This window comes from Mytilus galloprovincialis, chromosome 9, assembly GCF_965363235.1.
Source record: "Mytilus galloprovincialis chromosome 9, xbMytGall1.hap1.1, whole genome shotgun sequence".
Lineage (NCBI taxonomy): Eukaryota > Metazoa > Mollusca > Bivalvia > Mytilida > Mytilidae > Mytilus > Mytilus galloprovincialis.
In genome coordinates, this window is record NC_134846.1 from 33,973,542 (window position 1) to 33,999,324 (window position 25,783).

At 30.4% G+C, this 25,783-nt stretch overlaps 1 protein-coding gene across 18 annotated transcripts in view; it reads right to left on the reverse strand.

Moving 5' to 3' along the window:
- LOC143044864 (RNA binding protein fox-1 homolog 1-like) overlaps nucleotides 1–25,783 on the reverse strand; it is a 46,651-nt gene that overhangs the window by 5,279 nt on the left and 15,589 nt on the right. For 4 of the 18 annotated variants that reach the window (XM_076217065.1, XM_076217080.1, XM_076217079.1 and 1 more), the window contains 9 exons: nucleotides 16,218–16,619; nucleotides 13,967–14,035; nucleotides 11,299–11,454; nucleotides 8,965–9,018; nucleotides 5,728–5,820; nucleotides 2,718–2,781; nucleotides 1,516–1,669; nucleotides 908–971; nucleotides 300–406 (listed from right to left, as the gene is read on the reverse strand). In XM_076217065.1, coding sequence (XP_076073180.1) covers nucleotides 300–406; nucleotides 908–971; nucleotides 1,516–1,669; nucleotides 2,718–2,781; nucleotides 5,728–5,820; nucleotides 8,965–9,018; nucleotides 11,299–11,454; nucleotides 13,967–14,035; nucleotides 16,218–16,619 — 1,163 coding nt within the window. Of the gene's footprint in view, nucleotides 1–299; nucleotides 407–907; nucleotides 972–1,515; nucleotides 1,670–2,717; nucleotides 2,782–5,727; nucleotides 5,821–8,964; nucleotides 9,019–11,298; nucleotides 11,455–13,966; nucleotides 14,036–16,217; nucleotides 16,620–16,777; nucleotides 16,901–17,056; nucleotides 17,081–20,248; nucleotides 20,662–23,789; nucleotides 23,883–24,732; nucleotides 25,338–25,783 lie in introns of those variants that run through there. The other 14 variants (XM_076217070.1, XM_076217069.1, XM_076217075.1 and 11 more) reach the window with 14 other exon arrangements.

A 25,783-nucleotide genomic window follows, 5' to 3' on the forward strand; every position in this document is an offset into this window, starting at 1 on the left:
GTAGGCAGTAAATTCTGTACCAAAATGTAATTTTTCATTATAAGTGAATTAATGTATGACTGAAAGTATACAATTAACTATTTTTTAAGTTACTAACTGTATTTTTGCTTACAAGATATCCACAAAATTCTGCATAATATCTCTTTGTGCAATTAAAGTTATTTTGACATACTTCTGAAGTCTTTTAGTCAGCACAGTTTTTTTTTATGTATGTAGTTAATATACAATAGTCAGTGATTCACTTTGAACACAGTAACTATTCTCTATAAATGTAAGATTTGTATGACTAAATAAATTACCCAGGTATTGAGGCTGCAGTATATGTGTTTCCTCCTAACATTTGAGCTGTTGCCATTTGTGGGATAGCTATTCTTGCTCCCATTGGGTAGGGCTGTGTAGAGATTATCTGAAATGCAATAACATACTGTTTTAGAATTTGTTGTTATAGGTTATTTTTTGTTTAAGAATTTGCTGTTAGATTTAATTCAAAAGTTATTAGAACAATTCAAAATATATATTACATTTTACTAATATCAAATCAATGTTCTTTAAATATTTCTAATCAAGTGTGTAATAATAAATATTTGTCTGTAATGCCAGTAAGACATTTGAAATCTTTCAGTTTTTGGACTTTGTGTGACTAATTGTATATATTTGTTAACATTTTTCTAAATAAATATTTATTCATATCCATTATGACAACAAGACTTAAATTATTTTTCTCACTAAATATTTATATGGTTGTTAAAGTCTAGGAAGATAGAGAGGAGATAAGCACTGGAAATTTTGGCAGAGAAACCAAACTGAATCAGAAAGATTATAAACATCTGTCAAAATTGATAAGATTTGGAAATTTGGTAATTATGGACAAAGAAGAGATAGCTCCATGATGTATGAGTGGACTCACCTGGTACCCTCGTTCAGCTGCTTGTGCATATGTGGCTGCCAAATATGGATCTTGAATCAGTCCACTGGAATTTAAGACAAATATACTGATTATTAGATTTGAAAAAGGCTTATACCAATTTTAAATACATGATTGTCTCATTTCAAAATAATTAACTGTAAATTAAGTTATTGACTCATGCATCTATTATTGAAATTTCTGTTAAATAGACAAAAATGTGAGATTTTGTAGTAATTCTGATTTCAGAAAATTCTGCATTCAAGTAATGCAATCCTTATGTAAAATGTCAGTTCTTAAAAATGCCATACTCATCATCATATTTTTTGTAACAACTGAAAAATCGTACAATATTCTGAATTTACAGTGTGAGTAATAAATTTTGCAGAAAAGATAGTTTTTTCTAACAAAGAATATATTTAAGATACTGTGATTACAAAGCAATTCTAAAATTCAAGACTAAAATTTCACAGATGCAGAATTTAAAGAATTTATCTAAAAGAAGAAACGGTAAATCTTTTCCAGAACTTATGAGATAAGAAGTGCAACAATTTTTCATATTTTTACAAAACGTAATGAGTGTTTGGTGCCAAGTTAGATGTAATACTTACCCAGGAAAAGGTAATGCTGTGGCAGCTTGTGCTAACTGTTGTGGCCGCACGGCAGCAGCAGCAGCTAGTGCCGCAGCACTATAAACCCCTCGATTGGCTATTGCTGCTGCTGCAGCCCTCCCTCTCGTTAATGCTACTCCTCGGAGTGCAGCAGCTGAAATATTGTTAATGCACATAAAACAGTGTGATGGAGAAACAAAATAAAGAGCATGCTAGTATTGGTATGTGCATTTCATGTGTAAAAGAAATACAATATGCAGTCTTGATGACATCTATGCAAGAAACTCTCTATTTAGATTCAGGCATTACACATTATCAATCACAATGCTGCAATTTGCAACATGTTGAAACATACCGATGCAACAATCAAAAGTTGATAAAATTAAAATAGTTTATATACTACAGACATCAAAACACGTAGTTAAATGGAAATGGTAGCAAGATCTACAGGGATATTTTATTTGTAAGAAAATGAGGCACATATGGGATAAGTTCAAAAAGTCGCCTATATCAGTGCACAAAGACTACAAGAAACATACTGGAAGTTCGTCTCTGCCAAAAACAAAGTTTGAACTTAAAGGGGTCATTCTCGATGCATTGTTTTAAACGTTAGTGTATTTCTGCACGATGCAGACTGGGGGTATAAAATGCAAAATTTCACAAATTATTTGTGGATGCAGTTTTTAGAAATTGTTGATACCCTTCTTATTCCAGACATGCCTTGTTATTGGTTTCCATACATAATCGTACCCACATTAATATGAACATACCCATCCCATGCCGGCCTCCTCGACTTAACACAATGTACCAGCATTATAAATTCCAAGCTAAAATTACTCTCATAATGCAGCATGCAATTACAGCAACACTTTACAAGATAATAAATAAAAGAAATAAAATAATACTGCCCAACATTCATACACATTATATTTTCATGAAAAAAATGTCCCAATTTTTGTAATATCTGTAACTGCCTGAAATTTTAATAAAATAAACCATTTGCTGAACTGCATACTGCTTGAGGATTTAAACCTTTGGGCCTTGACGACTGTACATTTGTTTTGAAATCATTTTTAACATTTCCAATAATTTTACCCATTCTTTAATAGGTCTAAAAAACAATTTTTTCTTTGAAACTCAAATAGATGTATATTTTTGAAGTCAAGGCCCATAGTATAACATACTGTAATAGGGTATCTTACCATTTGGGATAGTGGGTGCAGCAACTGATTTTTTGGTCAAGACTCGGGCAGTGGCATTGTTAACCTAATTTATAAAATGGCAACACTTTAGAAAGCAGGTTGGATTATATTGACAAGCATAAACATTTTCATACAATATGTGAACATCTTCCAAATTGAATAAAAATCAACAAATAATGTTTTTAATCAAATTTCGATAAAATTTTACAATATATATTAAACAGCTATTGAATAGAATCCACTTTGATAGATGAAAAAGTCAATTTGAATATCTTTCCTTTTAAATTCTTCACTCAATATGTCAATTTGGAAGATTATCTTGGCCTTTTTGTAATTCTAAATCAAATTCTATTTATCCAAGTAATCCCTTTAAAACAGACTTTTAAAGTCTTTATGTGTTATCAATCGATCAATAAAAATAGAAATAGTCTATCTTAAGACAAACAATAGCTCATTTAGCTTTCAGAAATACAATCTAAGACCTATTACATGGGATGAACAATTTTGATGAAACATTGACAAAACTTGATTGTTTTGATAAGTATTAAGTAAACAAAACGTGTCCTTAACTTCATAACACTTTCCTTATATTGGTGATTTAGAGGCTTAAAATTGTCTACCTCAAGCGTAAAATATATGTGGGTGGCAAGGCACAAAATGTTACATGAAATTCATAATTACTATAAAAGGCACAAGATTCAGTTCACATTCAAAGAATAAAAAAAAAAATAATACATAAAACACTTTGACAAATAAAACTGCTGTTTTTACCACATTTTAGTATCTTAGAAAATCGTGATCTACCAAAATTTGAAAAAAAACCAACTCAACAATAATCTTTTCATAATTTTCTTATTTATCTATCCAAATTTATGTTTTGCAAAAACAGCAATTTTGAGACTCATGATTAGATTTTAGGCAAATCATATGTCTATGAACAAAACATCTGGTTAATGATATATAAAATTATTACCCTTTTATTCTAGCAGTATATCAGACATATTTTCAATCATGCATTCTTTTTGTTTAATTTAATGAATAATTAATGGTTCTGAATTACAATTATTTCCCCAAAGAATTAAAAACCAGATATTTTGTTATGCCAAAGTAATATTACATTTTTTTAATACAAGTATAAATTTACAATGCCTAATTGGATTTTTACAGGGTTTTTTTCAAGGTAGATTTTATTTCATATTTTTTGGGGGTATAGAAACTCAACATCTGTTAACGTTTTCAAAACAGAACATCTGAAGATTAACATTACTTATAAATTAGCTAAAACTTGAACAGTATAGGACAAAGGTCATTTTTTTTTTATAATTTGGTCCAAGCTTTCTATTTAACGCAGATGTTGAATCTTAATATAATTACATTCATGTGGTGTAAGTGTGTGTGTGTTTCTGTATTTGCACATAAATTTGCATATATGCTAATATGAAATATTGAACTCAATTATCTGGTTCTGTACCAAGTCAGGTTGCTTGTTGAACATCATATCTATACATGAAGTGATTCTGAAGAGAATTTTATACTGTATGTTTGCAGGGGCGGATCCAGCCATTTTCAGAAGGGGATCCCAACCCAGGATAAAGGGGGTGGGGATTTTCAACCATATTTCCCATTTAAAATGCATTGATCATTCAAAAATAGGGGGGTTCACCCCTAGAAACCCCTCCCACTCCTCTGGATCCACCACCTATTTGCACTTTTTAATATTATTTCTATAATTTTGTAATAACAAAAAAAAAAATCCTATTAATTGAAAATTCCATCTATCTTTAAAATATTTGAATCCACCACTGGCTTTAATATGGAAATTGCTTTGAGATTTGCAGAAATATATTTTGGTTTAAAAAATGATAAAATTGTTTACAAAATGAATGTTTTATCTGGCTTTAATATAGAGTAAATGGTGTAGCTTTAAGTTGAAACTGAAAAAAAAAAACTAAATGTTACATTAAGGTATTTCCAAATTTCTACACAATTCTTTTATATCACGTTTGCAATTTCCTTGAGTGAGGTGCTAAATGATTAAGAGATAATAAGAGACATTAACAGTACAAACAGTACAAAATTTCCTTCAGCATCAGTTTTGTTTATATATAATTTGCTTTATAGACTATAGCAATGAGGTGTTCACCTACCTACCACCTACCAGGGAACAATCTTTTTCAAAGACCCCTATGGTTTGTAAAGCTATCAAGAATGAATAGTTCATAGTTTAGATTTGATGTTTTTTGTAAGGGTATTAATATAGTTTTTAAGTAATAAAATAATATACAAATAAAACAGCATGAAGAAATGCCATATAGTGATTTCAGACCACGTTCTAAATAGCTAACAAACAAACGTTACATAGAACAGAGAGGCAAAACCGAACTTAAAAAGATAATAATAATAGAATACACACTCTGTGATCTGAATAGTACGGAGAGTATATTTGTAGCTACACGTTCCTTGCCAAAATGCAACGATTTAAAACACTGCCCGGGTGACACGATATCAAGAGAGCAACATTTCAACAATTTTAAGATATAAGAAACAGAAATAAAAAGTCCTTTACATTTTACAGCCAAATTCTTATCTTTGTATGTAGCATCATTTTTTTTTCATTCTAATGGATGATTTTTACTTTTAACATCAAATAGTTACATTTGTTTTTCACTTTATTTTCTTTCAGAAACTTAGTACGACTCTTTTTAGTTGTACCAGAGCAATTAAAAGCATTTCTTTCCAAAAAACATGGAAGAAAAAATATTGAAATGATTCCTGTAAAAGAGAGTTCTAAATATGCAATCATGCAGTTTGGTGCACATTCTGTTGCTAATGAAGAAATTGACATAAAAAGCATAAAAATTGTGGCTGTTGAAATGAAAGGGTTTGTAAAGTATCACAAGATTAAACATTAATATAGACGGGCATTTCTTTATACTGAACAATAATTGTATCATTAAGACTTAGCAGTTTGTGTGTTGTGCTACCACATAATTGGACTATGGACATGCACCTCAATCTTTCGTCCCTCAACCACAGTGCCGTTCATTTTCTCTCGTGCTCTGTCTGCTTCTGCGCTACTTTCGAAAGTTACAAAACCAAATCCCTGCATGCATGAGGAAAATAAGGAGCATGCATTAAATTCGTGCAAAACAACATAATTTATGGCATCAATTAATTATCATAATTTTTTCATAATAATAAAATAAAACATGCATGACTTGAATAATAATCAATAATAGTATCATCTTAAATGTATGAAGAACGATCTGTCCTGGGAGGGACATGCTAAATTTCTACAAAGCACTGACATGCTGTCATGCCGCGAAAGCGGACGACACCATTTGATAAAATTTACAATGGACATGTACATGTATGACAAACAAACAAATAATATCATGAAATATCCTTATTAATTATAACTAACCAGTTGTGACATTTATAGCAAGTTCCAATCTATCTAGAGGTAAAGCTCATTCTTGGGTGTCCATAAAATGCAAATAGTTATGGACATCTTATCAACTTAATTTCTGGATTAATTTTTAGACCCTCCTTCCCACTTGTCTTTAGATTTAACAAATTCAAAGGTGTAAAAATCCAAATTATGCCCTCCTTTCTAAATACAAGTATAACCTAAAACAGAAACTATAGGCTTTATCCCTTCCTTTTTCTAAAAGCTGGAGTCCGTCAATTTTTACAATTTACAAGTAATTCGCCACGTAAATAATTATTTTGTGGATTATAAATCAATGAGTAATATAAAATAATTAACTAAATCTTATAATTCTGTTGTATCCATACCAGATTTTTGGAGTTCTGATGAAGATCTTGCTAGACAAGTTGATCATAAAGATCTTTTGTCTGCTGGTGTACATTGATTAAACCTAAGCCAAAATGATTTACTGATAAAATGTAACATCCAAGGATCAAAGGCTAACACTTTTCTCAATCCCTCTAGTTATTTCCATCTTATACAGATAACCAGCAGAAATATATTACAAATATTTTGTTTACGGGAAAAATAATCATAGATTGGAACACTGCCATAGCCATATCACAACAGGTTGATTAACGTTGTATCAAAGCTGAGGAAACCTTGCCAAATTCACTAACATCTTCTCTTGTTTCTGATAAAATAATCTTGATTCAAGTTCACTACCCAAAACATAAGATATAAACAAATGTGCCTTGGATATATTTCAAATGAATTCCTAAATATTTTTCAAATGAATTTACCAAAACAATACAATACTAAGTGATAAAAGCTGTATGAATGCAAAATTGAATGATCTTGACACACGTACCAAGTCAATTAAGTTGTTTTTTTTCTGAATATGGCAAGTTTTCGCTCAACTCTTTTTGTTTTGCTTCAAGGACTTGTTGTTATATATATAATTATACAAATATCCAAATGAAAGCATTACCTATTACATAAATGTAGCTATATATCATTAATTTATATATTTTTGTGAGAAAAACAATTTACAATATATAAACAAGTCCTTCAGGCAGTTTTAATTGTGCATCCTAACAAATCTTAATAATGATCTTAAAAGACATGAAATGAAATGACAGCAATGCTAGTTAAAGTACGATAGAACTTAAAGTTAATTCAGTTTTTAAACTCTGAGCAAAAAAAGACCGAGATTTCATGATGATTTTTTGTTTGAAGTTGATTGTCTGTCATTTCATTTACCAAATAACTTAATTGTGTTGAAGATGCATATCAAAAATCAACATTTTGTGGTCATGAATTTAATGTGTAATCGTTTTTGTAGTTTGTTTATAACATAATTTGTTTTGTATGTGTCTGTTTTTTTACAAGTCTGATGAAGACAGCAATTTAAAAGATATATTTGTTTATAGTTTGTACAGCTGTCAAAAGATGTTTTATAAACATTTTCAGATCAGTAGATTTTTTTTCTTTTGGTGAAAGTATTAACATTCCAACAGTGTTGGACTTTGGACCACAAAAGTGAAAATACCAATCTATTTTTTCAAAGTTCAAACTATTTTTATCCCTTCACTTTACTAAAACATTTTTTTTTTTGTTAGTAAACTTTTTACCCTTCATAACATCATTCAAATATAGTACCTAAAAACCTCACTTAGTAAGCTAAATCTAGACAATTCTACAATGACGCAGACATACACAGGAAAGCCTGACCATAGGATACGTTTCTGGAGTACGGAGTAAAGAGGCATGCAGTGTTCATGTTTACCTGTCTTCATACGAACTGGTAGTCAGAGATTAATGGTCAAATTAAAAGTATCAATATTTCTACTTTTAGGTATATAAGAAAAAAATAAGAAAATGATGCCTATATAAACATATATATTTTCACTGAATATTGTGTACGTGTCTTCTGTATTTCAGTTTTGTTAAATTGAGGTATTCTCAACTTTTTCTCTTTTTTTCATATATGATTGCATTTTTCCTTTGTTTCTAGACTGCTTCTTATGTTTTGATGCGCAAACATAATTATCTATATTTCATGTTGGTGTAAATATTTGTGTTTTCGACCAGCCATATCCTGTACACTAAAACTGTCTACTTACATTTTTAGCACCCTCCCCCTTTTCAATATTTTTTTTTTTAACTTTAAAAGTTTTTCTGTTAGTGACAGTCATCAGATATAAAATAGCAGTGAGTATTACAGATATAGCTAGTCTAATATAGTAAACAAATTTCTTTGGAATGATAAACCCTCTCAAAAGAATTTGAGTAGAACCCGCTACTTTCAGAAATACTATCAATTTTGATTGCTTCTGCAAATATCTGCCAAAGTTTCGTAATGAACATTGTAATATCAAATGGATGCTTGATAATCTTTTCCTGATAATTACATGATTTGTGGCTCTATTACAACAATTCTTTTGAAAGGGCAGGAAACATAGATATGCATCTTCAACTAAATCCAATAATAAAATAAAGCAATAACTATATTTGAGATGAATCATCATATTAAAACGTTTTTCATGACAATGTGTTATCTTTTCATCATCTTTTTCAGGTTAAAGATCAATTTACAAATAATAAATATCAATTATTGATTTCCATAATGGCAATTTACAAGAAAAACATTTCTATTTGATTCTTTATTCTTTTTTTTTTAATCAACAAAAAAGATATTACATTTTCTCTATTTTTCATCGTTGAAAGATTTTAAACAAATTAAAACAAGAGTTTTTTTTCAGAAATTTTAGAAATTTCTATATGATGATTCCTCAATAAAGTAATAAATCTTACCTTCGAGCCCCTCTCGTTAAAAATGATTTCCACGTCTATTATTTTTCCAAACTGCTGCAAGAAAATTCAAAGTGTTAAAATTCAACCAGTTACATGTATATTCCATTTTTCATTTAACTTATTTTTTTCTAGAACAATGTTAATATGATTTTACAGTGAAATATTTCATACCCAGCTTAATAGATAACATAAAATAAGAGGTGTAATGCTACCTACTGCCCTTATGGTCCTATCCTATTGATTTTTTTTTTCTATGGAAAAGTATATACTTTCAAATTGTTCCCTTTCAAACAAAAACACATTTGAATGTGCCCTTTCACTTAAACCCTACTTAAGTACAGTACCAGTCATTGACAAATTGTTGGTTAGAAAAAAAATTATACTGCATTCAAAAAGCTTGATACTACTTTAAACATATAGATCTTCAGGAAATTGATTACAAATGAAAAACGAAAAAGATTTCCAATTTATTCGGTCAAGTATCTTTTTCTTGTTTTCTACGAAATAGAAAATCTTTATTTATAAAGCGCCAATGAAGGGACACTGATTGTTAATCAGAAAAGATTCCTAATCATCAAGTCTATAGTATCTCATCAATAAATAATCTGTTATTTGGCCAATACTGAACAGTAAATGGCATGTGAAGGTACCAGGTCAACTCTACTGTCAATCTGATCAACACAATAAAGGAAAATAGACCTATGACATGATGTGTATAATGAACTAAGTTACAGATATTGCAAGTATTTTGTACAAAAGTCAAATTTCATGGACTTCCTTTCAAAGTAATTATCTCGACAAAGACTAAACTAATAACTTTATGGTACTGATAAGGTTTTGACATGCAACCATACTATCACGGCACTTAAATCCATTTTCTATCGATTTTACCAACAGAAGATGCGATATAATTTAGATAGATCTCCTCCGCATTTTTTTAACCAAATAGTAATTGTTAGCTTTAGTGACTGAAAATGTGTGTCCTGAGGGATACAATTTAAATGTGAAAAGTGTGTGTGTTATTATTTACGAGACCAGGGAAAATAATTTACACTGAATTTTATCTGCCTCTGGCTTATGATGAAATTGTGTTGTAAAAATCAATATCTCTAGTAACATCTGCTATAGAGGGTTTACAATTATTTTCCCAAGTTACACATTAGGTCTTTCACATCAACACTGTTGGAGAGAAATAAACACTTTTCAAGTCATAAATGGACATACTAATAAGGAGAAAATTGGTCATTTAAGAAATTGCCTCATTTCCATTTTTTAAATGCCATCTGAATATATGAAACTGAAGCGTTTAGGAGATTATTTTCAAACATATTTAATTATTATTGAACCAGAAGAAAATGTCTTCCATTATTTAGATCATGCCTTTGATTCAAGATTATATGAGATACACATGTATTTTCCCCATCTGTTCATATTCATTATGTGTATTTACCAAAGGTTTTTCCTAAGGGAGCTACCATTTGATTTTTATGGGGGGGCTAGGATGAAATTTGAAAAAAATAGGCAGGACAGGAGTTTTGAGTAAAAAAAAAAGGCAGGATGAGACACTTGCAAAAAAAAAAAGTCAGGACGACAATTTAGGTAAAAAAAAGTCAGGATAAACTAAAAAAAAAAAGGCAGGACCGAACAGAGTGAAAAATAAAAAGGCAGGACAGAGATTACAGCTAAAGAAAAATGCAGGACAAAATTTTTCATCCTAGCCCCCCCATAAAAATCAAATGGTAGCTCCCTAAACACCAGTGACAGTTGAGATTGATTCTAGGGTTGAAGTATTTTCAATGAAAGAACTTTAATGAGTAAGCTCACATACCATATGCACCCCCTAAATAAAAAGAAAAGAACCTTCACCCCCATCCCTCCCCCCCCCAAATTCTACAATCAAACTGTCTTTCAAATATAAAGGTAATATGTACCACTATATATGACAGACTAACATACTGGACATTTTACTCTCTAAACCTTTGCTTTGAGGTTTATACAAGCAGGATAAAATAACTTGAAAAATTTAAATATTTCACTTGAAGCAGACTCGTATGATCTATATTTATCCTGAGGCAGAAAAACCAACACATTGAATTCAGGTCAAATGTTATGATACACTTCACCTTTACCTTATAAGTCATACTGAGTCAGTCATGGTACACATAAGTATATACTTAACAACCAAGTGTTCAAGGTTGATGACAGCTGTTATCATATGTTTGTTAATAAGTGTTTTAGCCTCAGGGTATATAAAATTATCATAAAAACATCATCAAATATATGACCGCTACAATGCTCTACTATTATCCGTTATTACATCTTTTTTGTACCTACCCCTAATAAACTTTTTAAATCTGCTTCTCTAAATCTAAATGGGATATTTGACACATGGAGACGCTTCGGTCCCGAGCCGTTCCCCTGTGATGCTGAAGATGTTGATTGGTTGGCAGAATCTGGCGACAAAGCTTCTCCACTCTCTAAATCTGTTTGCTATAAAAACAAAAAAAAACATTCTTATAAAACCGACAAGCAATGTAGCAGTATGTTGCTACTCAAGCAAATAAACTGACAGCTAGAAACTTTCAAGTGCTTCTCTTAGACATGTTGCCTTTTTTTAAATTGTGTACTTAATGTTTTTGGTGAAGTTTACAAAGTCAAGCTTTTTTATTTGGGGATCCAAAAAACCAAGACCCTTACTGATGCAAAGGGGGCAAGGTCAGTTTAATGTTTTTGAGGATGGATTAACTTCTTTCTCACTTGTTTATATTCAGGATAATGAATTTCGTCTCTCACTCTATTTTCCAAAATACAACTATTTGTCCTTTAAAATCAAATCAAACTGTAAGCAATTACTAATCATCATACATTCTTCTCTGCTTGACTTTTTTTTTCTTACTCCAAAACCCACTGATTTCAGCAAATAACAGAATCAAAGACATCATAAATCATGAATGTTATTTAGTATTAGATTGTCTTCAGGGATAGTTTCTGGCATCAAAAATCAATAGGAGAGTCAAAAGATTTATTCTGCAGCCTTGAATAGGTTTGTGAAGAGTCATTCAAATATATACTTTTTGGGGAATAATATTGTTCGAAAATTTTAAATTCCAATAAACTGACAGTAAAAATATAGAAATCTATACAAAACTATTTGCTAACAACAAGGCAAAGAAATCGTCCATTTTCTTTTGTGCAAAGTCAGATTCAGAAGATAAATTTGAAATAAATTGGACTGCTTGCCATCTCTTGTGCAGAAAAAAAACATCAAACCAGATGAAGTGTAAAAGATCAATGTGAAATATAAATGTAATTGCAGGAGAAAAAAATATGCTGAGGACTTTAATGGGAAAAACAGAATCGGCTTTCATTCCTGGATATCATTAGCCATCTTATAAACAGGACATTTAATCAATCGGCTTTTTATAGAATAATTTCTGTTATTGTACAATAAAGACACTCACTTCCGCAATCAATAGAAAAACACAGACAAAAATGACCGAGACTTAACACTTATCCCATATTACAATATTCATGGTTCATTGTATGATTTTTAACTCCTTCTCTCTATAATTATCCAGTTATCAATATAAGATAGGACTATACTGTACACACGGGGATTTTCGCTATTTTCTAGATATGAAACAAAATATTGTTCTGACATGCAAGTATTATTAAGTCGATGTACAGTTATGACACACATGGGGAAAAAACAAATATTAATCGATACCAATATTACTGGAAAATAACTTAAGTGCAAAATATTTCCTAGGGAGCACAGCAATTAACTTAGCGAGAGGAAAAGAATTAGAATGTAAGCAATACTAGCCAGCCAGCAAAAGCTAATCTGACTATAATGTATATTAGAAAGTATCCTCCCACCTACTTGGTCACTTTTATATTGTGTGGAAGTTTTGTGTGTGTGTGTGCTTACAAATGAAGTAATATATGTTCAACCTAATTTGCATATCTATATTAGTATAATCTATAGTTAGATCTATATGTAATACAATATTCTAATTACATCTATATATAAATACACTTGGCAAAATATGTAGCATAATCCGCCACCAACATAAAACTGGAGCTAGCGCTAAAATAAAAGTTAAATGCCAAACTCCAACCTTTTAACAAATATGGAACCTTAAGTGCATAGAATTTAGATCTAAATTAAATTCTATAAGAAAATTTAAGAACATAATCTCCCTCCCTTTCAAACAATTTGCTAAGGTATTTTATCAGATTCTAGTGCTTGTAAAAGATTGGAGTGAAATATTATAATTCTGAAAGGCAAGTTTGTGCTGCAAATACTGGTATAATGCAGGATGAAATATAACTTGAATGCCAAAATAGTATATTGAGTTTAATCAAAATGCAAATTCCTATGTCTGTTCAATCATGGCATTGAACTTATTATAATAATCAAAATGCAATCTCTGTATTTCTGCATTGTTATTTTGTTTGTTTAAATTTTTTTAAACCCTTTTTTTCAAAATATGTGGTAAAATGCATATATATATGTTTGGCATACAAAATATATTTCAGTGTAAGAAAGAATGGATAAAACTCATCTTCTTTTTTTAAATTATCATCTAGCTATGACTAATAATTTAGGAAATAAGTGCAGTTTTAGATGTTTAAATAGGGAAAAATTGTTATTCTGAACTTTTCTGTAAGCAATTTCAAATAATTTTATGCTATAATCAGCCATTTTATCCAATCTCCCTGCATAATTTGGAAGTTAATATGGAATTAAACAATAAAAAATTTCCCTCGATCTCTGACTTTACCACCACAGCTTCGAATGACAGATAATCTATACGGAATACAAATGTTTCCAATTAGGGATAAAATCAGTTAGATCTCTCAACTTTAGAAAAAGGCAGACTTCTATATAATTGTCTGTGTATATTTCATTTGATGAAATGGTAAACTCAGAGATAGTAGTTCAATTAATAATAAAATTAGAGCATGCAATTATGATTTGATGGAGTGATGATAAAACCTGCTGTCCAATTCCAAGCTGCATTTCTTCATAGTGAGATGTTGGCATCAATATATTCAACGGCTGACCCTAAAATATGATAGACAAACAAGCATGGTTAGGGTACATCTTGTGAACCAATGGTGTTGATACAAAAATAAATGTACAAAAAATGCAATTTACATATTTCTATTTAAATGAAGAAAAAGATTGGTTAAGTGTTCTATAAGACACTGACAACTAAGAAGGGTTTTCTTTCATGACTGAGGGTTGTCACTTATGTATAAGACCAGCCATTGACTTAAAGGAGAAGACAATTTTTATGAAGAATTCATTGGCATATGCTATGGAACTTGGATATAAAAATGATGTAACAAAATTGTCCTGATAATAAAGTTTAACTCAACAAAATAGTTTAATAGTAAACACAATGTTTTTCATTTAAAAGTTGAAAAGTCAATGAATGTGGAAATCTCAGTGAAATTTTATTTTTCCATATTCGTAAATTGAATAAAAAGTTTGTGACTTTGGAGACCCAATAGCTATCCCCAGAATAACCCCCTAAATATCTTCCAAATTCTTGCCTTATATGCAAGATAAATGTAAGTTGTAATATCAATTTTACACAAAAAGATTAACCTATCATGGTTCTGTATAAATTAATATTAATTTCATATCCTTATTTAACTGTTTATCATATTTCACTACACATATTCATTGTACACAAAACTATATCAAAATGTCCATACCTCAGCAAATTCTTAATTTCTAAGATATTGAGAGAACCAATTAAAAGAAATCATAAAATATTTGACCTTTAAACCCATCTTAATGGACGAATGCATAAAAGTGTTCATCAAACTCTAAATTAATAGATGAAAATGATAAGAAAATTTTTCTAACAACGAAACTTTTTTTTTCTAATTCCGTGCACTGCACACGATTGCATTACCACTTAATGCTTGCTAATGAATCCTACACTAAAAGCAACATCATGAGACTTCCTCTGGCCTCTTGAGATTTTCCTAGTACACATGATACAATTGACCAAGCTTCTTAACACAAACAGATGGGCTAAACGACAAAAAGATCAAGTGTTACATGACTCACAGGAGGTTTTATAAAACGTTTCTTTTTTGTGTTAGATGATGGATTGTAATGAGACTATGGGAAAGGGGTGAAGGTTATTATCCATAAATGGATTCAGCTGTCAGTCTGATTAGAAAGTCCACACACAACAAACAAAACATTCTATATTTTTTTTCACACACATAATTTACAAACTGTATCAATTAAACATTAATTTTTAAATAGATTTGACTGTTTTTGTTACATTCTTCAAAAGTTAAAATTGTTCTTTACCAAAATTTGGTATATTGTAAATAGATTTTTATAATTTCCTCTTTTCACTCATTAAGCAGGAGTTATCTCCCCTCTATCCTTTAAAAGTTGATCAAATTAAATATCATTTACATACTCTCAATCCAAAACAAATTCTATCATGAGAGAAGTTTTGTTCAGTTTCCAGTAAAAATTACTCAGCAATATTTTATAATAGAAAATACATGCTCAGAAGGGAATAGCTACACGAATTCGTAAATTATTTAAATAAGGTGAAAAGAGGGAGAAGGCAATCAAAAGACTGATACAGTTTGCAATTACTTATTAAAATAAATGTGCTTATCTTGGAAGCATAAAGCCATTTATAGACTTTGTATTTCCAAATCAATGAAAATCAAACTTTAAATTGTTGCATGTTACTAGTAATTTTTTTCAAAAAATCAATTTCTAAAAAGATCCAATGCAAACACAAACTAAAATTAAAGCCAAAATGCATAGCCTGGTATGAAATTAAAAACAAAGTTTTATAATACCAATTAATGCCAGCATGTTGACATTAATTCTTAGGTCAATCAACACCATTGTCAATTTATGTATTTCAGTTTGTTATATTTTGGCACTGATGACACATGATCAAATTTTCCAGGTGAACCAGTCCACATGACAGTGATGTTACAAATTTTCAATACATTAAAAGTCAAATTTAATTTTCACATTTTTTTTTTTTTTAACAAATTTAGTATTTGAATGACGATTCATACACCTTTGGAAAACTTGACCATGTAAGCCTTTTCTGTGTTAACTGCAAAACTTCTCCTAGTTAATAATATAATAAACATGCAAAAACCTATGTGCTTGGGTTAAGTTGCTGCTACCATCACCGCAAATCTTCAGCACTCTTCATGCTAAGAAAATTAAGTATTTAACGTACATTTATCGACCTGGCTCTTACCGTCTGCTGTTCAATCCCACCATTGGGAGTGACGGCAGTCGTGGTAAATGTTGATTGTTCTGTTTTTAAAGGTGATGTGCCTTCCGATGAAGCCACTGGCATGGTACCCTGACTAACCACTACTTGTTGATAATCCTGTAAACCTGCTTCTGTCAGGCCAGGTTGGGTTAAACCTGCCTGGGCAAGACCGGCTTGGGCAAGTCCAGCTTGGGTAAGTCCGGCTTGAGCTACATGTAGGCCAGCTTGGGTTAGGCCAGCTTGTGTTAGGCCTGCTTGTGTTAGTCCGGCTTGTGTTAGACCAGCTTGGGCAAGGCTTACTTGTGTAAGCCCTGGTTGAGCAGCAAACTGGTATGTTGGTGGCATTTGACCCTGCACCATGTGCTGCAAAGAGAACATTACAGAATATAACAAAACGGTAATTTAAAACCATCAGTTTTAAAAAATATAACCTTTTAGTCTAAAAATTATGAACAAAAAGTAGAGATCTATTTGTAACAACAAAAACGTCCTCACTTTTGAATTTAAGTCAATGTACTTACATGAATAATTAAATATATTTTTCACATCAAAACTTGAAATATAAAATGTTAAACTATCTTTCACACTTTAATATAGATAAGACTTGAACTGTAGTGTGTATTTAATGACAGTTTCCTGTTTTCCCTGGTTCATATAAAACACACTTCCTGAATAAAAGGATAAGCTAAAACAAAATCCAACTACATATATAAACACACACTTCCTATGTATACACAGAAATAACATTCAAACAAAATTACCCACAGGCAATCTAGATACAAATTTATATATATATTTACCATCATGGTTAGCGGAGAATATGCACAATTCATATGTAAATCAAAGTCGCAGTTGTCAAAAATTATTTTTCACTACACAATCATCTATTGTTAAAATGTACTGCTTTTGTTTTGTTAAAACAATTTGTCAATTGCACTAGTGATATTAGATTTCTGCTGGTAGCCCTCATTCACAGAATATATTCATTACAAAATTAACATTTAACAAAGCTATGTAATAGCTACCATTTGATAGCTGCCCAGCTCAATATTATCCAGATATTTGTAACTTTGCTAATATGAACTCTCCCTGAAGATTAACAGAATTAGACACAATTTCCATCAGAATTCCCTAAACCTAGTAGTATAGGTCAGTTTATGAGTCTGATCAAGGCTTTTCCAATTTCAATAATTGCATACTCATAACTCTTGGGTTTTGGATAATATAAATTGCCAACTTGGCCATTTTTGACCTTTTCATTATGTTGTGACAAAGAGAAATGGACTTTTAATGAATATTGACAACTCTATTTCTCTTTTTGCATTTCACATAGACATATGGTTGCATCATTTAAATTCTTAATTGGTTTAATTACATAATTCTGTTTTAACATCTACAATTTTTACAACAAGATGATACACAATGAATTATAATCACTATTATCTAATCACTAATCAGGTTTCATTCTAATATGGCTTTCCCAGATACTTCAATAATAATTCAAGTATCATAAATTCCCAGTGCAGTTTGTACATTAGAGCTAGAAACAGAATCAAATTAGGGTTCAATATTTATGAACAATGCTTCTAGTTCAATGTGACAGAACATCTGTTAAGCCAATTTGTAATACAATGTACATACAACAGATGCCAGGGAGGCACATCAAATTAAATTTATAAATATCAAGCCATGATTTGTATCACAAACTTCAAATGTATTTTTTAAATTCTATTTTTTTTTTATTTTTGTTGTTTGAAGCCACTTTTAAGCACTGCATTTAGGCTATTTTGTGGCGGCCAGTTTTTATTAATGGAGGAAGACGGAGTGCCTGGAGAAAACCACTGACCTTTGATAGGAAAACTGACAATCCTAGTCAATAATAGCATTGGAGTCGGTGCACCTGCACGAGCGTGGTTTCAAACGTACAACCTCAGTATTGACTGGCTTAAGTAACTACTTTGACCACTTGGCCACCAAGGCCCCTATTTTTTAAAGTTATGCTCTTGTTTCTCAAATAGGATACTCATCAAATTAATTTTTAAAATATTAACTAAGCAATGTTTTGTATAAAAAATTTCAAATGTATTTTTATCAAGTTATAAGTCTTATGACCTAATATTTCTCAAATAGGAGGCATATCAAATTAAATTTATAAATATCAAGGATTTGTATAGTATTGTATTGTCTTACTATACAAATCCTTGTAAATATTGAGCAATGGTTTTTAACACAAACTTCAAATGTATTTTTTTTTAAGCTATGCCCTACTTATTGAAATTAAGTATCTTCTATTTTTACCTTTTGAAAAGTATCTGATAATATATATGATATAATACTCTCATGTAGTACACCTTATCAGTTATGTAAATTAATACAAAGATAATTATATATACAGGAAACATCTGTTGTCCTTTATTGGTGTATTAAATGGGCTATCAATTTATTAGGGTTTTTTAATTAAAAATATATGTATATAAATTTCTGTTTCATTTTTCAATAGCAAAATGAGTAACAGAATGTAAATTTAAATGATTATTTTGTCACTTTGAAAAGAAAATGATGATGTATAAATATCATTAGTGAAGAAAGAAGCAAATTATAATTATTTTGTGTTTTAGGCTAAAAATAATCAATGGCATCTTATTTTGTATTACACAACAAAGAGAGAAGAGATAACAAGACACATAATTACCCTGTTACAGAGAGATAGAACAAAATAATCTTGTAAATAGACAAACACTTGAGAATCTGAATAGGTCTTCTTTCCAAAATTCCACTACATAAATTTATAATTTACATATTCATCAATAAGAGAAAATCAAGTTTATATGAAATGGGGCCAGTAAATAAACATGCAAACCCCTTTGAGACCCTCCTATCATGCTGGTCTGACTAGACAATTACACAAAGGGAAATGATTTTATGGCTTTTAGTCATTGATTTACATATATACACTATTGGATGGTTTAAGATCATAAATCTTTGATTTGTATGTGATATAAGTGTGTAATTAACTAATTGTTTATTGATTTGTATAGAATGGTTTGTTTTTATCACTTTTGTTCAGGAAATATTAACTTAATAACAGGATCAATTAGGTTATATTTTATTTGCCACAGTTTGTATACAAAATCTGTGATAAATAAATAATGAACTTGAAGATTAAGAAAACTGACTGATTACCAAACAATATGAATAGTCTATGGAAATAATTTCTTAAAATGACAAGTAAAAATAAATATTAAGATGCACTTCTTCGTGCATCTGATGTCTCACAATTAACATCATTAAAATAATTCCATAAATAAAACACTTTTCAAAACCTTACTTATTATCTTGAGTTGTATGGAATTTCAAAATTATATGTGGAAAGTCACAGACTATCAGAAACTATTAAATAATGATAAACATCAAGCATCTTCATGTAAATACTCAGGCCATATGAGAAGAACAATGGAAACCCAATAAATTTGAGTGACTCAAGTCCACTTCTTCCACAAGAGGCATCAGTTTGTAATCATTTTCCCCTGAAAATTGTGATGATTTATTTAAGGTGCAATAACTATATCCAGAGACATATAATACAATTATTATTTGTCTCTGCTATATCTAATAGAATTTTGATCTTAGATGTTGTCCCAGGTTGATACTAATACATTATAATTAATCAACGTTAAAAAACAAAACAAATTCTAACATTTTCCATTTATCTAAAATTTTAACAGTGAAATATTCCCAGATTTTCCTAAGAAAAGTCAAATAACTACTAAATTTAAATGAAAATCCCCTTTAGATGATTCAAATTATTTTACATCAACAAAACATAAAATTATCTAGTCTGAATGGAGGAATGTTCCTATTTAATTTCCTAGTTAAAAAAATACTGCAGATAATGAAGTACATCAATTACGCATTTAATTTACAACAATGTTTGATAGATTAGTAATTTCGTTGACAATTAAACAATCAATCATCAATCAAACAACACAAACCTGTTTAATGTGAATTGGATTGGTAATCAATGCTGTACTTCCTAGAACCATTTTAATGTGTGTCTTCAAAACTATCTGTTAAAATTTCTGTTTTTCTCCTACTTTTAAGAAATCACTGAAAAGATGCTGAGTATTGACCAATCAAAATCTTGGCAAACTGATTGCTGCTGACCAGAAAAGAGCTGATGAAAGTCAATAAATAAAGATGACATGGACTTCCTCTCTTAATTTCATAATCCACAGATATAAACAAAAAACATTCACACCCCAGGGGGTTCTAATAAACAATGTCAATAAACACACTCCCAACAGTTCAACTGACATCAGCAATTGCCTGACACAGTTACACATCAAAACCAAACAGATTTGACAGGAAGGCTTTGCCCCTTAATAAATAATGTATACACATCAACTACATGTGACAGCACTCAATATACACAAACATACACAGATTTTTCACACCCTATATTACACTTTATACTGTTTTGTTCATTTTACTTAAAATCTATTTTGGTACTTGTCATCAGCACTTAATCTAATGGGAGTTTGTTTCCATGGAAATCATATCTCTGTTGAATAAAATTTTGAGCCAGTTAAATAATGGAAATTTATTGATAAAATGATGATATAAAAATTAAATTGCCACATAAATATGTATCTGATTATAATATTTTAGTTTTATTACTTAATTATGCATGTAGAATGTGGCTAAATCTTTTATTTGTTTGAAGAAAATGCAAACATTCTGCCTTAAGCTGACAGCAGCTTATCGGTATTTGAACAAAAATAAGGAAGTCAGACCCACTTATTTGCTTTGTATATAGATGTGTAATATCAATGCATGACAAAAAAGAAATAGTTATCTATGCTTGAAGGTTAGTTCTACTAATCATATTTATCAGAAGAAAAAAAAAATGAAACTTTACATAGTTGGTCTATGAGTAACCACTGCCAGAGTATATATCATGTATAACAACACATGATGCTTACTTCTCTTTTTTTTTCTCTCAATAATAAAACCTTAATTTTTTTAATGGTGAATACATGAATGTGGCTTGGTAGACTCATGGAAGTAATATCTAAATTTTACTTCCATGGTAGACTATACGTTGACATATATATGTTAGGTCCTAGACTGCATGTTGTCATTGTTTTATTTATGGACTTCATATGAATTATCAATGGACTTCATATGAATTATCAAAATGCTAAGAGTCTATTTAAAATTCTAGGATGGGGGAGTGCTTTGAATCAACTTCATCACAATAGTTACCCCCCTTTTATTTAAAATTCATCTAGAAAAACAAAACCAGGAAAGGCAACAACCCCCAGGATCTGAAATCACAGAAATTTTTAGCAATATTTTTTTTAAGTAGAAAGAAAAACTCCCAACAAAAATGTGACAGATATCAAAGAACATTACTATAAAGGCACATTATGCAACTTTCCAAATGTCTGCATACATCGTGTAATGTGGTATGTAGATGATACATGTACTATTAACTCTGACATGGACTACACAGAAATTTTATAAACCTAATCTTCTTTACCTGTCGCTTTTACTTATTTACTACACTGTAACTTTCAGTTGCACATATCTTTATGGGATATACTCTCATTTAAAGTCAAAATCATATTCAAGTTGTTGACAGTCAATGATTTATTGTGATTGCTTTAGCTGCACCAGGGCAAACAAAGGGTATATTTGGGCCTGACCGTAACAGCCAATGAAGAAGTATCTCCCTGAGAAATTGATTGCTTTAGCTGCATCAGAGCAAAAGAGGCCATTGACATTCAATAAAGAAAGCTCTCTCTGAGACATAAATCCAACAGAAGCCTTCAACAGAGATTCTAGCTCAGTTGGACAGTCTTTACGATGAACTGTTAAATCTACAGGCCCAGAGCTCAATTTTTGCAAATTTTTAGTTACAATGTAGATGCTGTTGGCCTGTAAGTATGATTTTTACAGGCCCGAGAGTAATTTTACAAGCCTGGGCTGTCTGGGCTGCCATTCAGCGTGAAGACTGGTTGGATATTAAAAGCTCTTTCTTGGACATGAATTCTTAGAAAGTCATAAACTAGTAAGTGCGAAAAACTATTTACAACTTAAACTTTACAAGACTAAAGGGCATCAAAACAAGCAAGCTGGATGCAGCCTCAATCAAAACTACACACAAGTTGTCAACTTAACTTCACAAGAGCATTTTTTTGTGCATTTCTATTTAATAATATAATGTTTAGACTGAAACTCTTGTTTTTCTATCTTCAGAACAACTTTCTTCACATTTATGACGACAGTAAACATGGTAAAGGAAAAGAGAAATTTGGGTCTAAGAATAGCCCCTAAATAAAATGTATTTCAAACCTACATGCCTAATTCACTTATTTGAAAGTGTGAAGAGCGATTTCAGTAAAATGACTCAAAAGTAAATCATCCCCATAAGTCTACCACTTGATGAAGAGATTAATAAATGTTATGTCATAAGTACATGTACAATCCTATAGATGAAAATGATATTTTAATACGCAGGATGTTATAATCCTTGTCCAAAATAATTTTTGACACTTACAAAAATGTTCTCTATTAATCATTGTTAATGAAGTCATGCCAAAATACCTTTTTTTTTCTTAAAATGCATTAATGTCTAATGATTTCATTACAAATTGCAAGTCAAAGCCTCTGCTTTATATGATTGCCTAAGAACTGTTTACATAACTTAAAGAATTTTTATGAAGAATTAAAACATGGTCACAGATATAACTTACAGTGCTGACACATTAGCCCAAACATACCCTCTCCCATAATATTGCAGGTAAAAATAAATGACATTCCAAGGTTGTATATCGGCCAATATTAGACAATAAATAAATAAATATCTGGGTTTGAAATAGTGTAATTATTTTTCCAGTTATTTCAGCTCTTCAAAGTGCATACAAGTCTTCTTTATTTTTACGAAATGGATATGAAATATTTGGTCTTAAGCATCACTAACTTGTGGTTCCAATTAGCATCTTGGGCATCAAATTGGCACTGATTATGATATTGTGAGTCTCAGACAGGTACATCTGTTAAGTACTAAACTAGTTTATTTAAACCTCCAAATACATCATGGAGTTAATAAAAAAAAAAGTTAAAAATATTCATGACCTCATTTGACTATGAACCCATGTAATCATTTATCATACTTGATATTGTTTTTTTTTCATAATGTAAATTTATATCCATGATGCAATGAAATTCTAGAAAAAGAAAAAAGTAGTGTACTGTTATGTCTAGAAAACTCTTTATTTAAATACTAAGGATTATTGTAACTTTTATTATTTGCAAATTCAACCTTTTTGTCATGGGGGTCCATGATTTCCATCCATGTTGCAAAGATAATTGACATTTTCCCAGTGTCATACTAAGCAGAGCTTTCAAATGTCAAAAACTTATTATTATTCACAATTCTTCAATTCCGTGACCCTCATTTTTTGTAAACAAACAAAAAACGTTAATTTTTCTATTTATAAATTTGTGACGTAGAATCAGATTACAAACCTGAATTCTGGAAGTGGCAGTGCAGAATGTATTTGGCAGAGGAATCTTCTTCTGCGATGATTGAGATAATATAGCCATGTACATGTTTATCAAGCCTGCCATCATTCCTATCTATTCCATTGATCTTAAACACTCCTGATTTTCTGGTTGCCATGACAACCTTCATCAGAAATCTGGTGAGATTTCAGATTATAAACATCACACATGATGTATGTCACCTGTTTTTTAAGTTAAATGTTTTTGAAGTGACTGATAAGAGGTTCAGTTTCGGTACAAAATATTGTATAAAATTTTTTCCTTTTTTTTTCAAAAATTTTTTTTATTTGAGATTATGTGTACTGAACGTTTTTGGATTCTTTATAAGACCTTTTTAACAGTTTTGAAATTTTAATATATAGATGTAAGCGCAACTGTGAAAATTTCATTAGCCGAAACAATGGAAATTACAGAAGTACATTTATGTAACATGTGACCAACTTTATCTTTATTTGTTTTTGTCAAACTGCAAAAATACTATCCACAAAACAAAACACAGCATTCCCATTATTCTATGAAGCGTCTATATGTCTGGTTCCAACACAGAATGAAGTCTTACAAATTGATTTTCAATGTACATGAAAGTTATCATAAAACCCACAAAAGTTGAAATATTTGATGCGCAAAAAAGAGGCACTCAAAAACAGAACTCTCAACTTCAAAAAAAATCTTAACTCTACAGAACAAAAATATGAATCTTAAAATTGAATTACAAATAAGTAAAATCATCTATTAAAAAAATCTTTACAAATCTTTTGTTAGTTCAACTTCTGACATCTGCTTCCATCTTGCTGGAATGTTTTTGTGTATTTGTGTAACACGTGTCATAAACAACAGCTTTAAAACTACACATTCAATAAACTTACATACATCTAAATATAATGTAAACAATAATGAAAAATATTACCAAAGGTTTAGCGCCTATGGGAGCTCCAGTCCACATCATTTGATTCATATTCATTTCGTCTAAAACTTCACATACGTCAAAATTTTGAAACTTCCACATATACCAAGGTTCAGAATAGCATCTGGTTTAAATTAACCATTTTGCTCTTCCTTGGGTCATATGATAGTACCACGTCCAATGAAAGGGGGTGTAGATAAGTAAAATCTGACTAATAGGGTATACCAGAAGTTCTCAGATATAATTTAGATACATTAAAGTCAAATTTTATGATTAGTATGCTAATTAAATGGGTTTTTGTGATGTAGCTAAATGTCAAAATAATTTTATCAAGTCAAAATTGCAGCAATTTGCATATAAATGATGAAGTAACTTCATCATAACCAACCTCTGAAATAATGGCATCTTCTGCATTTATCAGAAAATTGTTTCTGTCATGACCCCATGTTGATTTTCTTCAGAAACCTGATACCCAGTCAGGTTTTATCTTGGCATGATATCACTATCTGTATTTATTCAACATCTTTTATACACATACCCACAAATCTCTGTTAATTGCTTCCCAATCATTGTTTTTTGATGGAAAAATCTTTTGATTTACTTCAAACACTGGATACATTCCACATTCCTTATTTTGGACAGGAGAACCATTTCCAAAACACAAGCAGACGACAGTCTGCACATGACCAAAAAGTGAAATATACATCTTGTCAATCAAAATTTTCAGGTCAATTCTTTTTTAAAGTGCATGTTATCATGTCTATTTCGTATGACCTTTGTTGACACTCAGGTTACAATAAAGATTAAAAGGTTGGGGTTTAATTAGAAAGAAAATGAAATTTTGTTGCAGAAGAAAAGCTATTTATGGCTGAGTAAGAAAATTAGATCAATTCTAATTGAATTATCAAACTGAAGTAATTGAAACTTTTAGCTGGGCTAAAAATCAATGTCACCTTGTTTGTTTTGAAAATTTCAACCTTACATTTGTTTATTAAATGTCAAAATAAGATACATTGAGATCATGAAAACAAACACCATTGTTCAAATAAAAGAT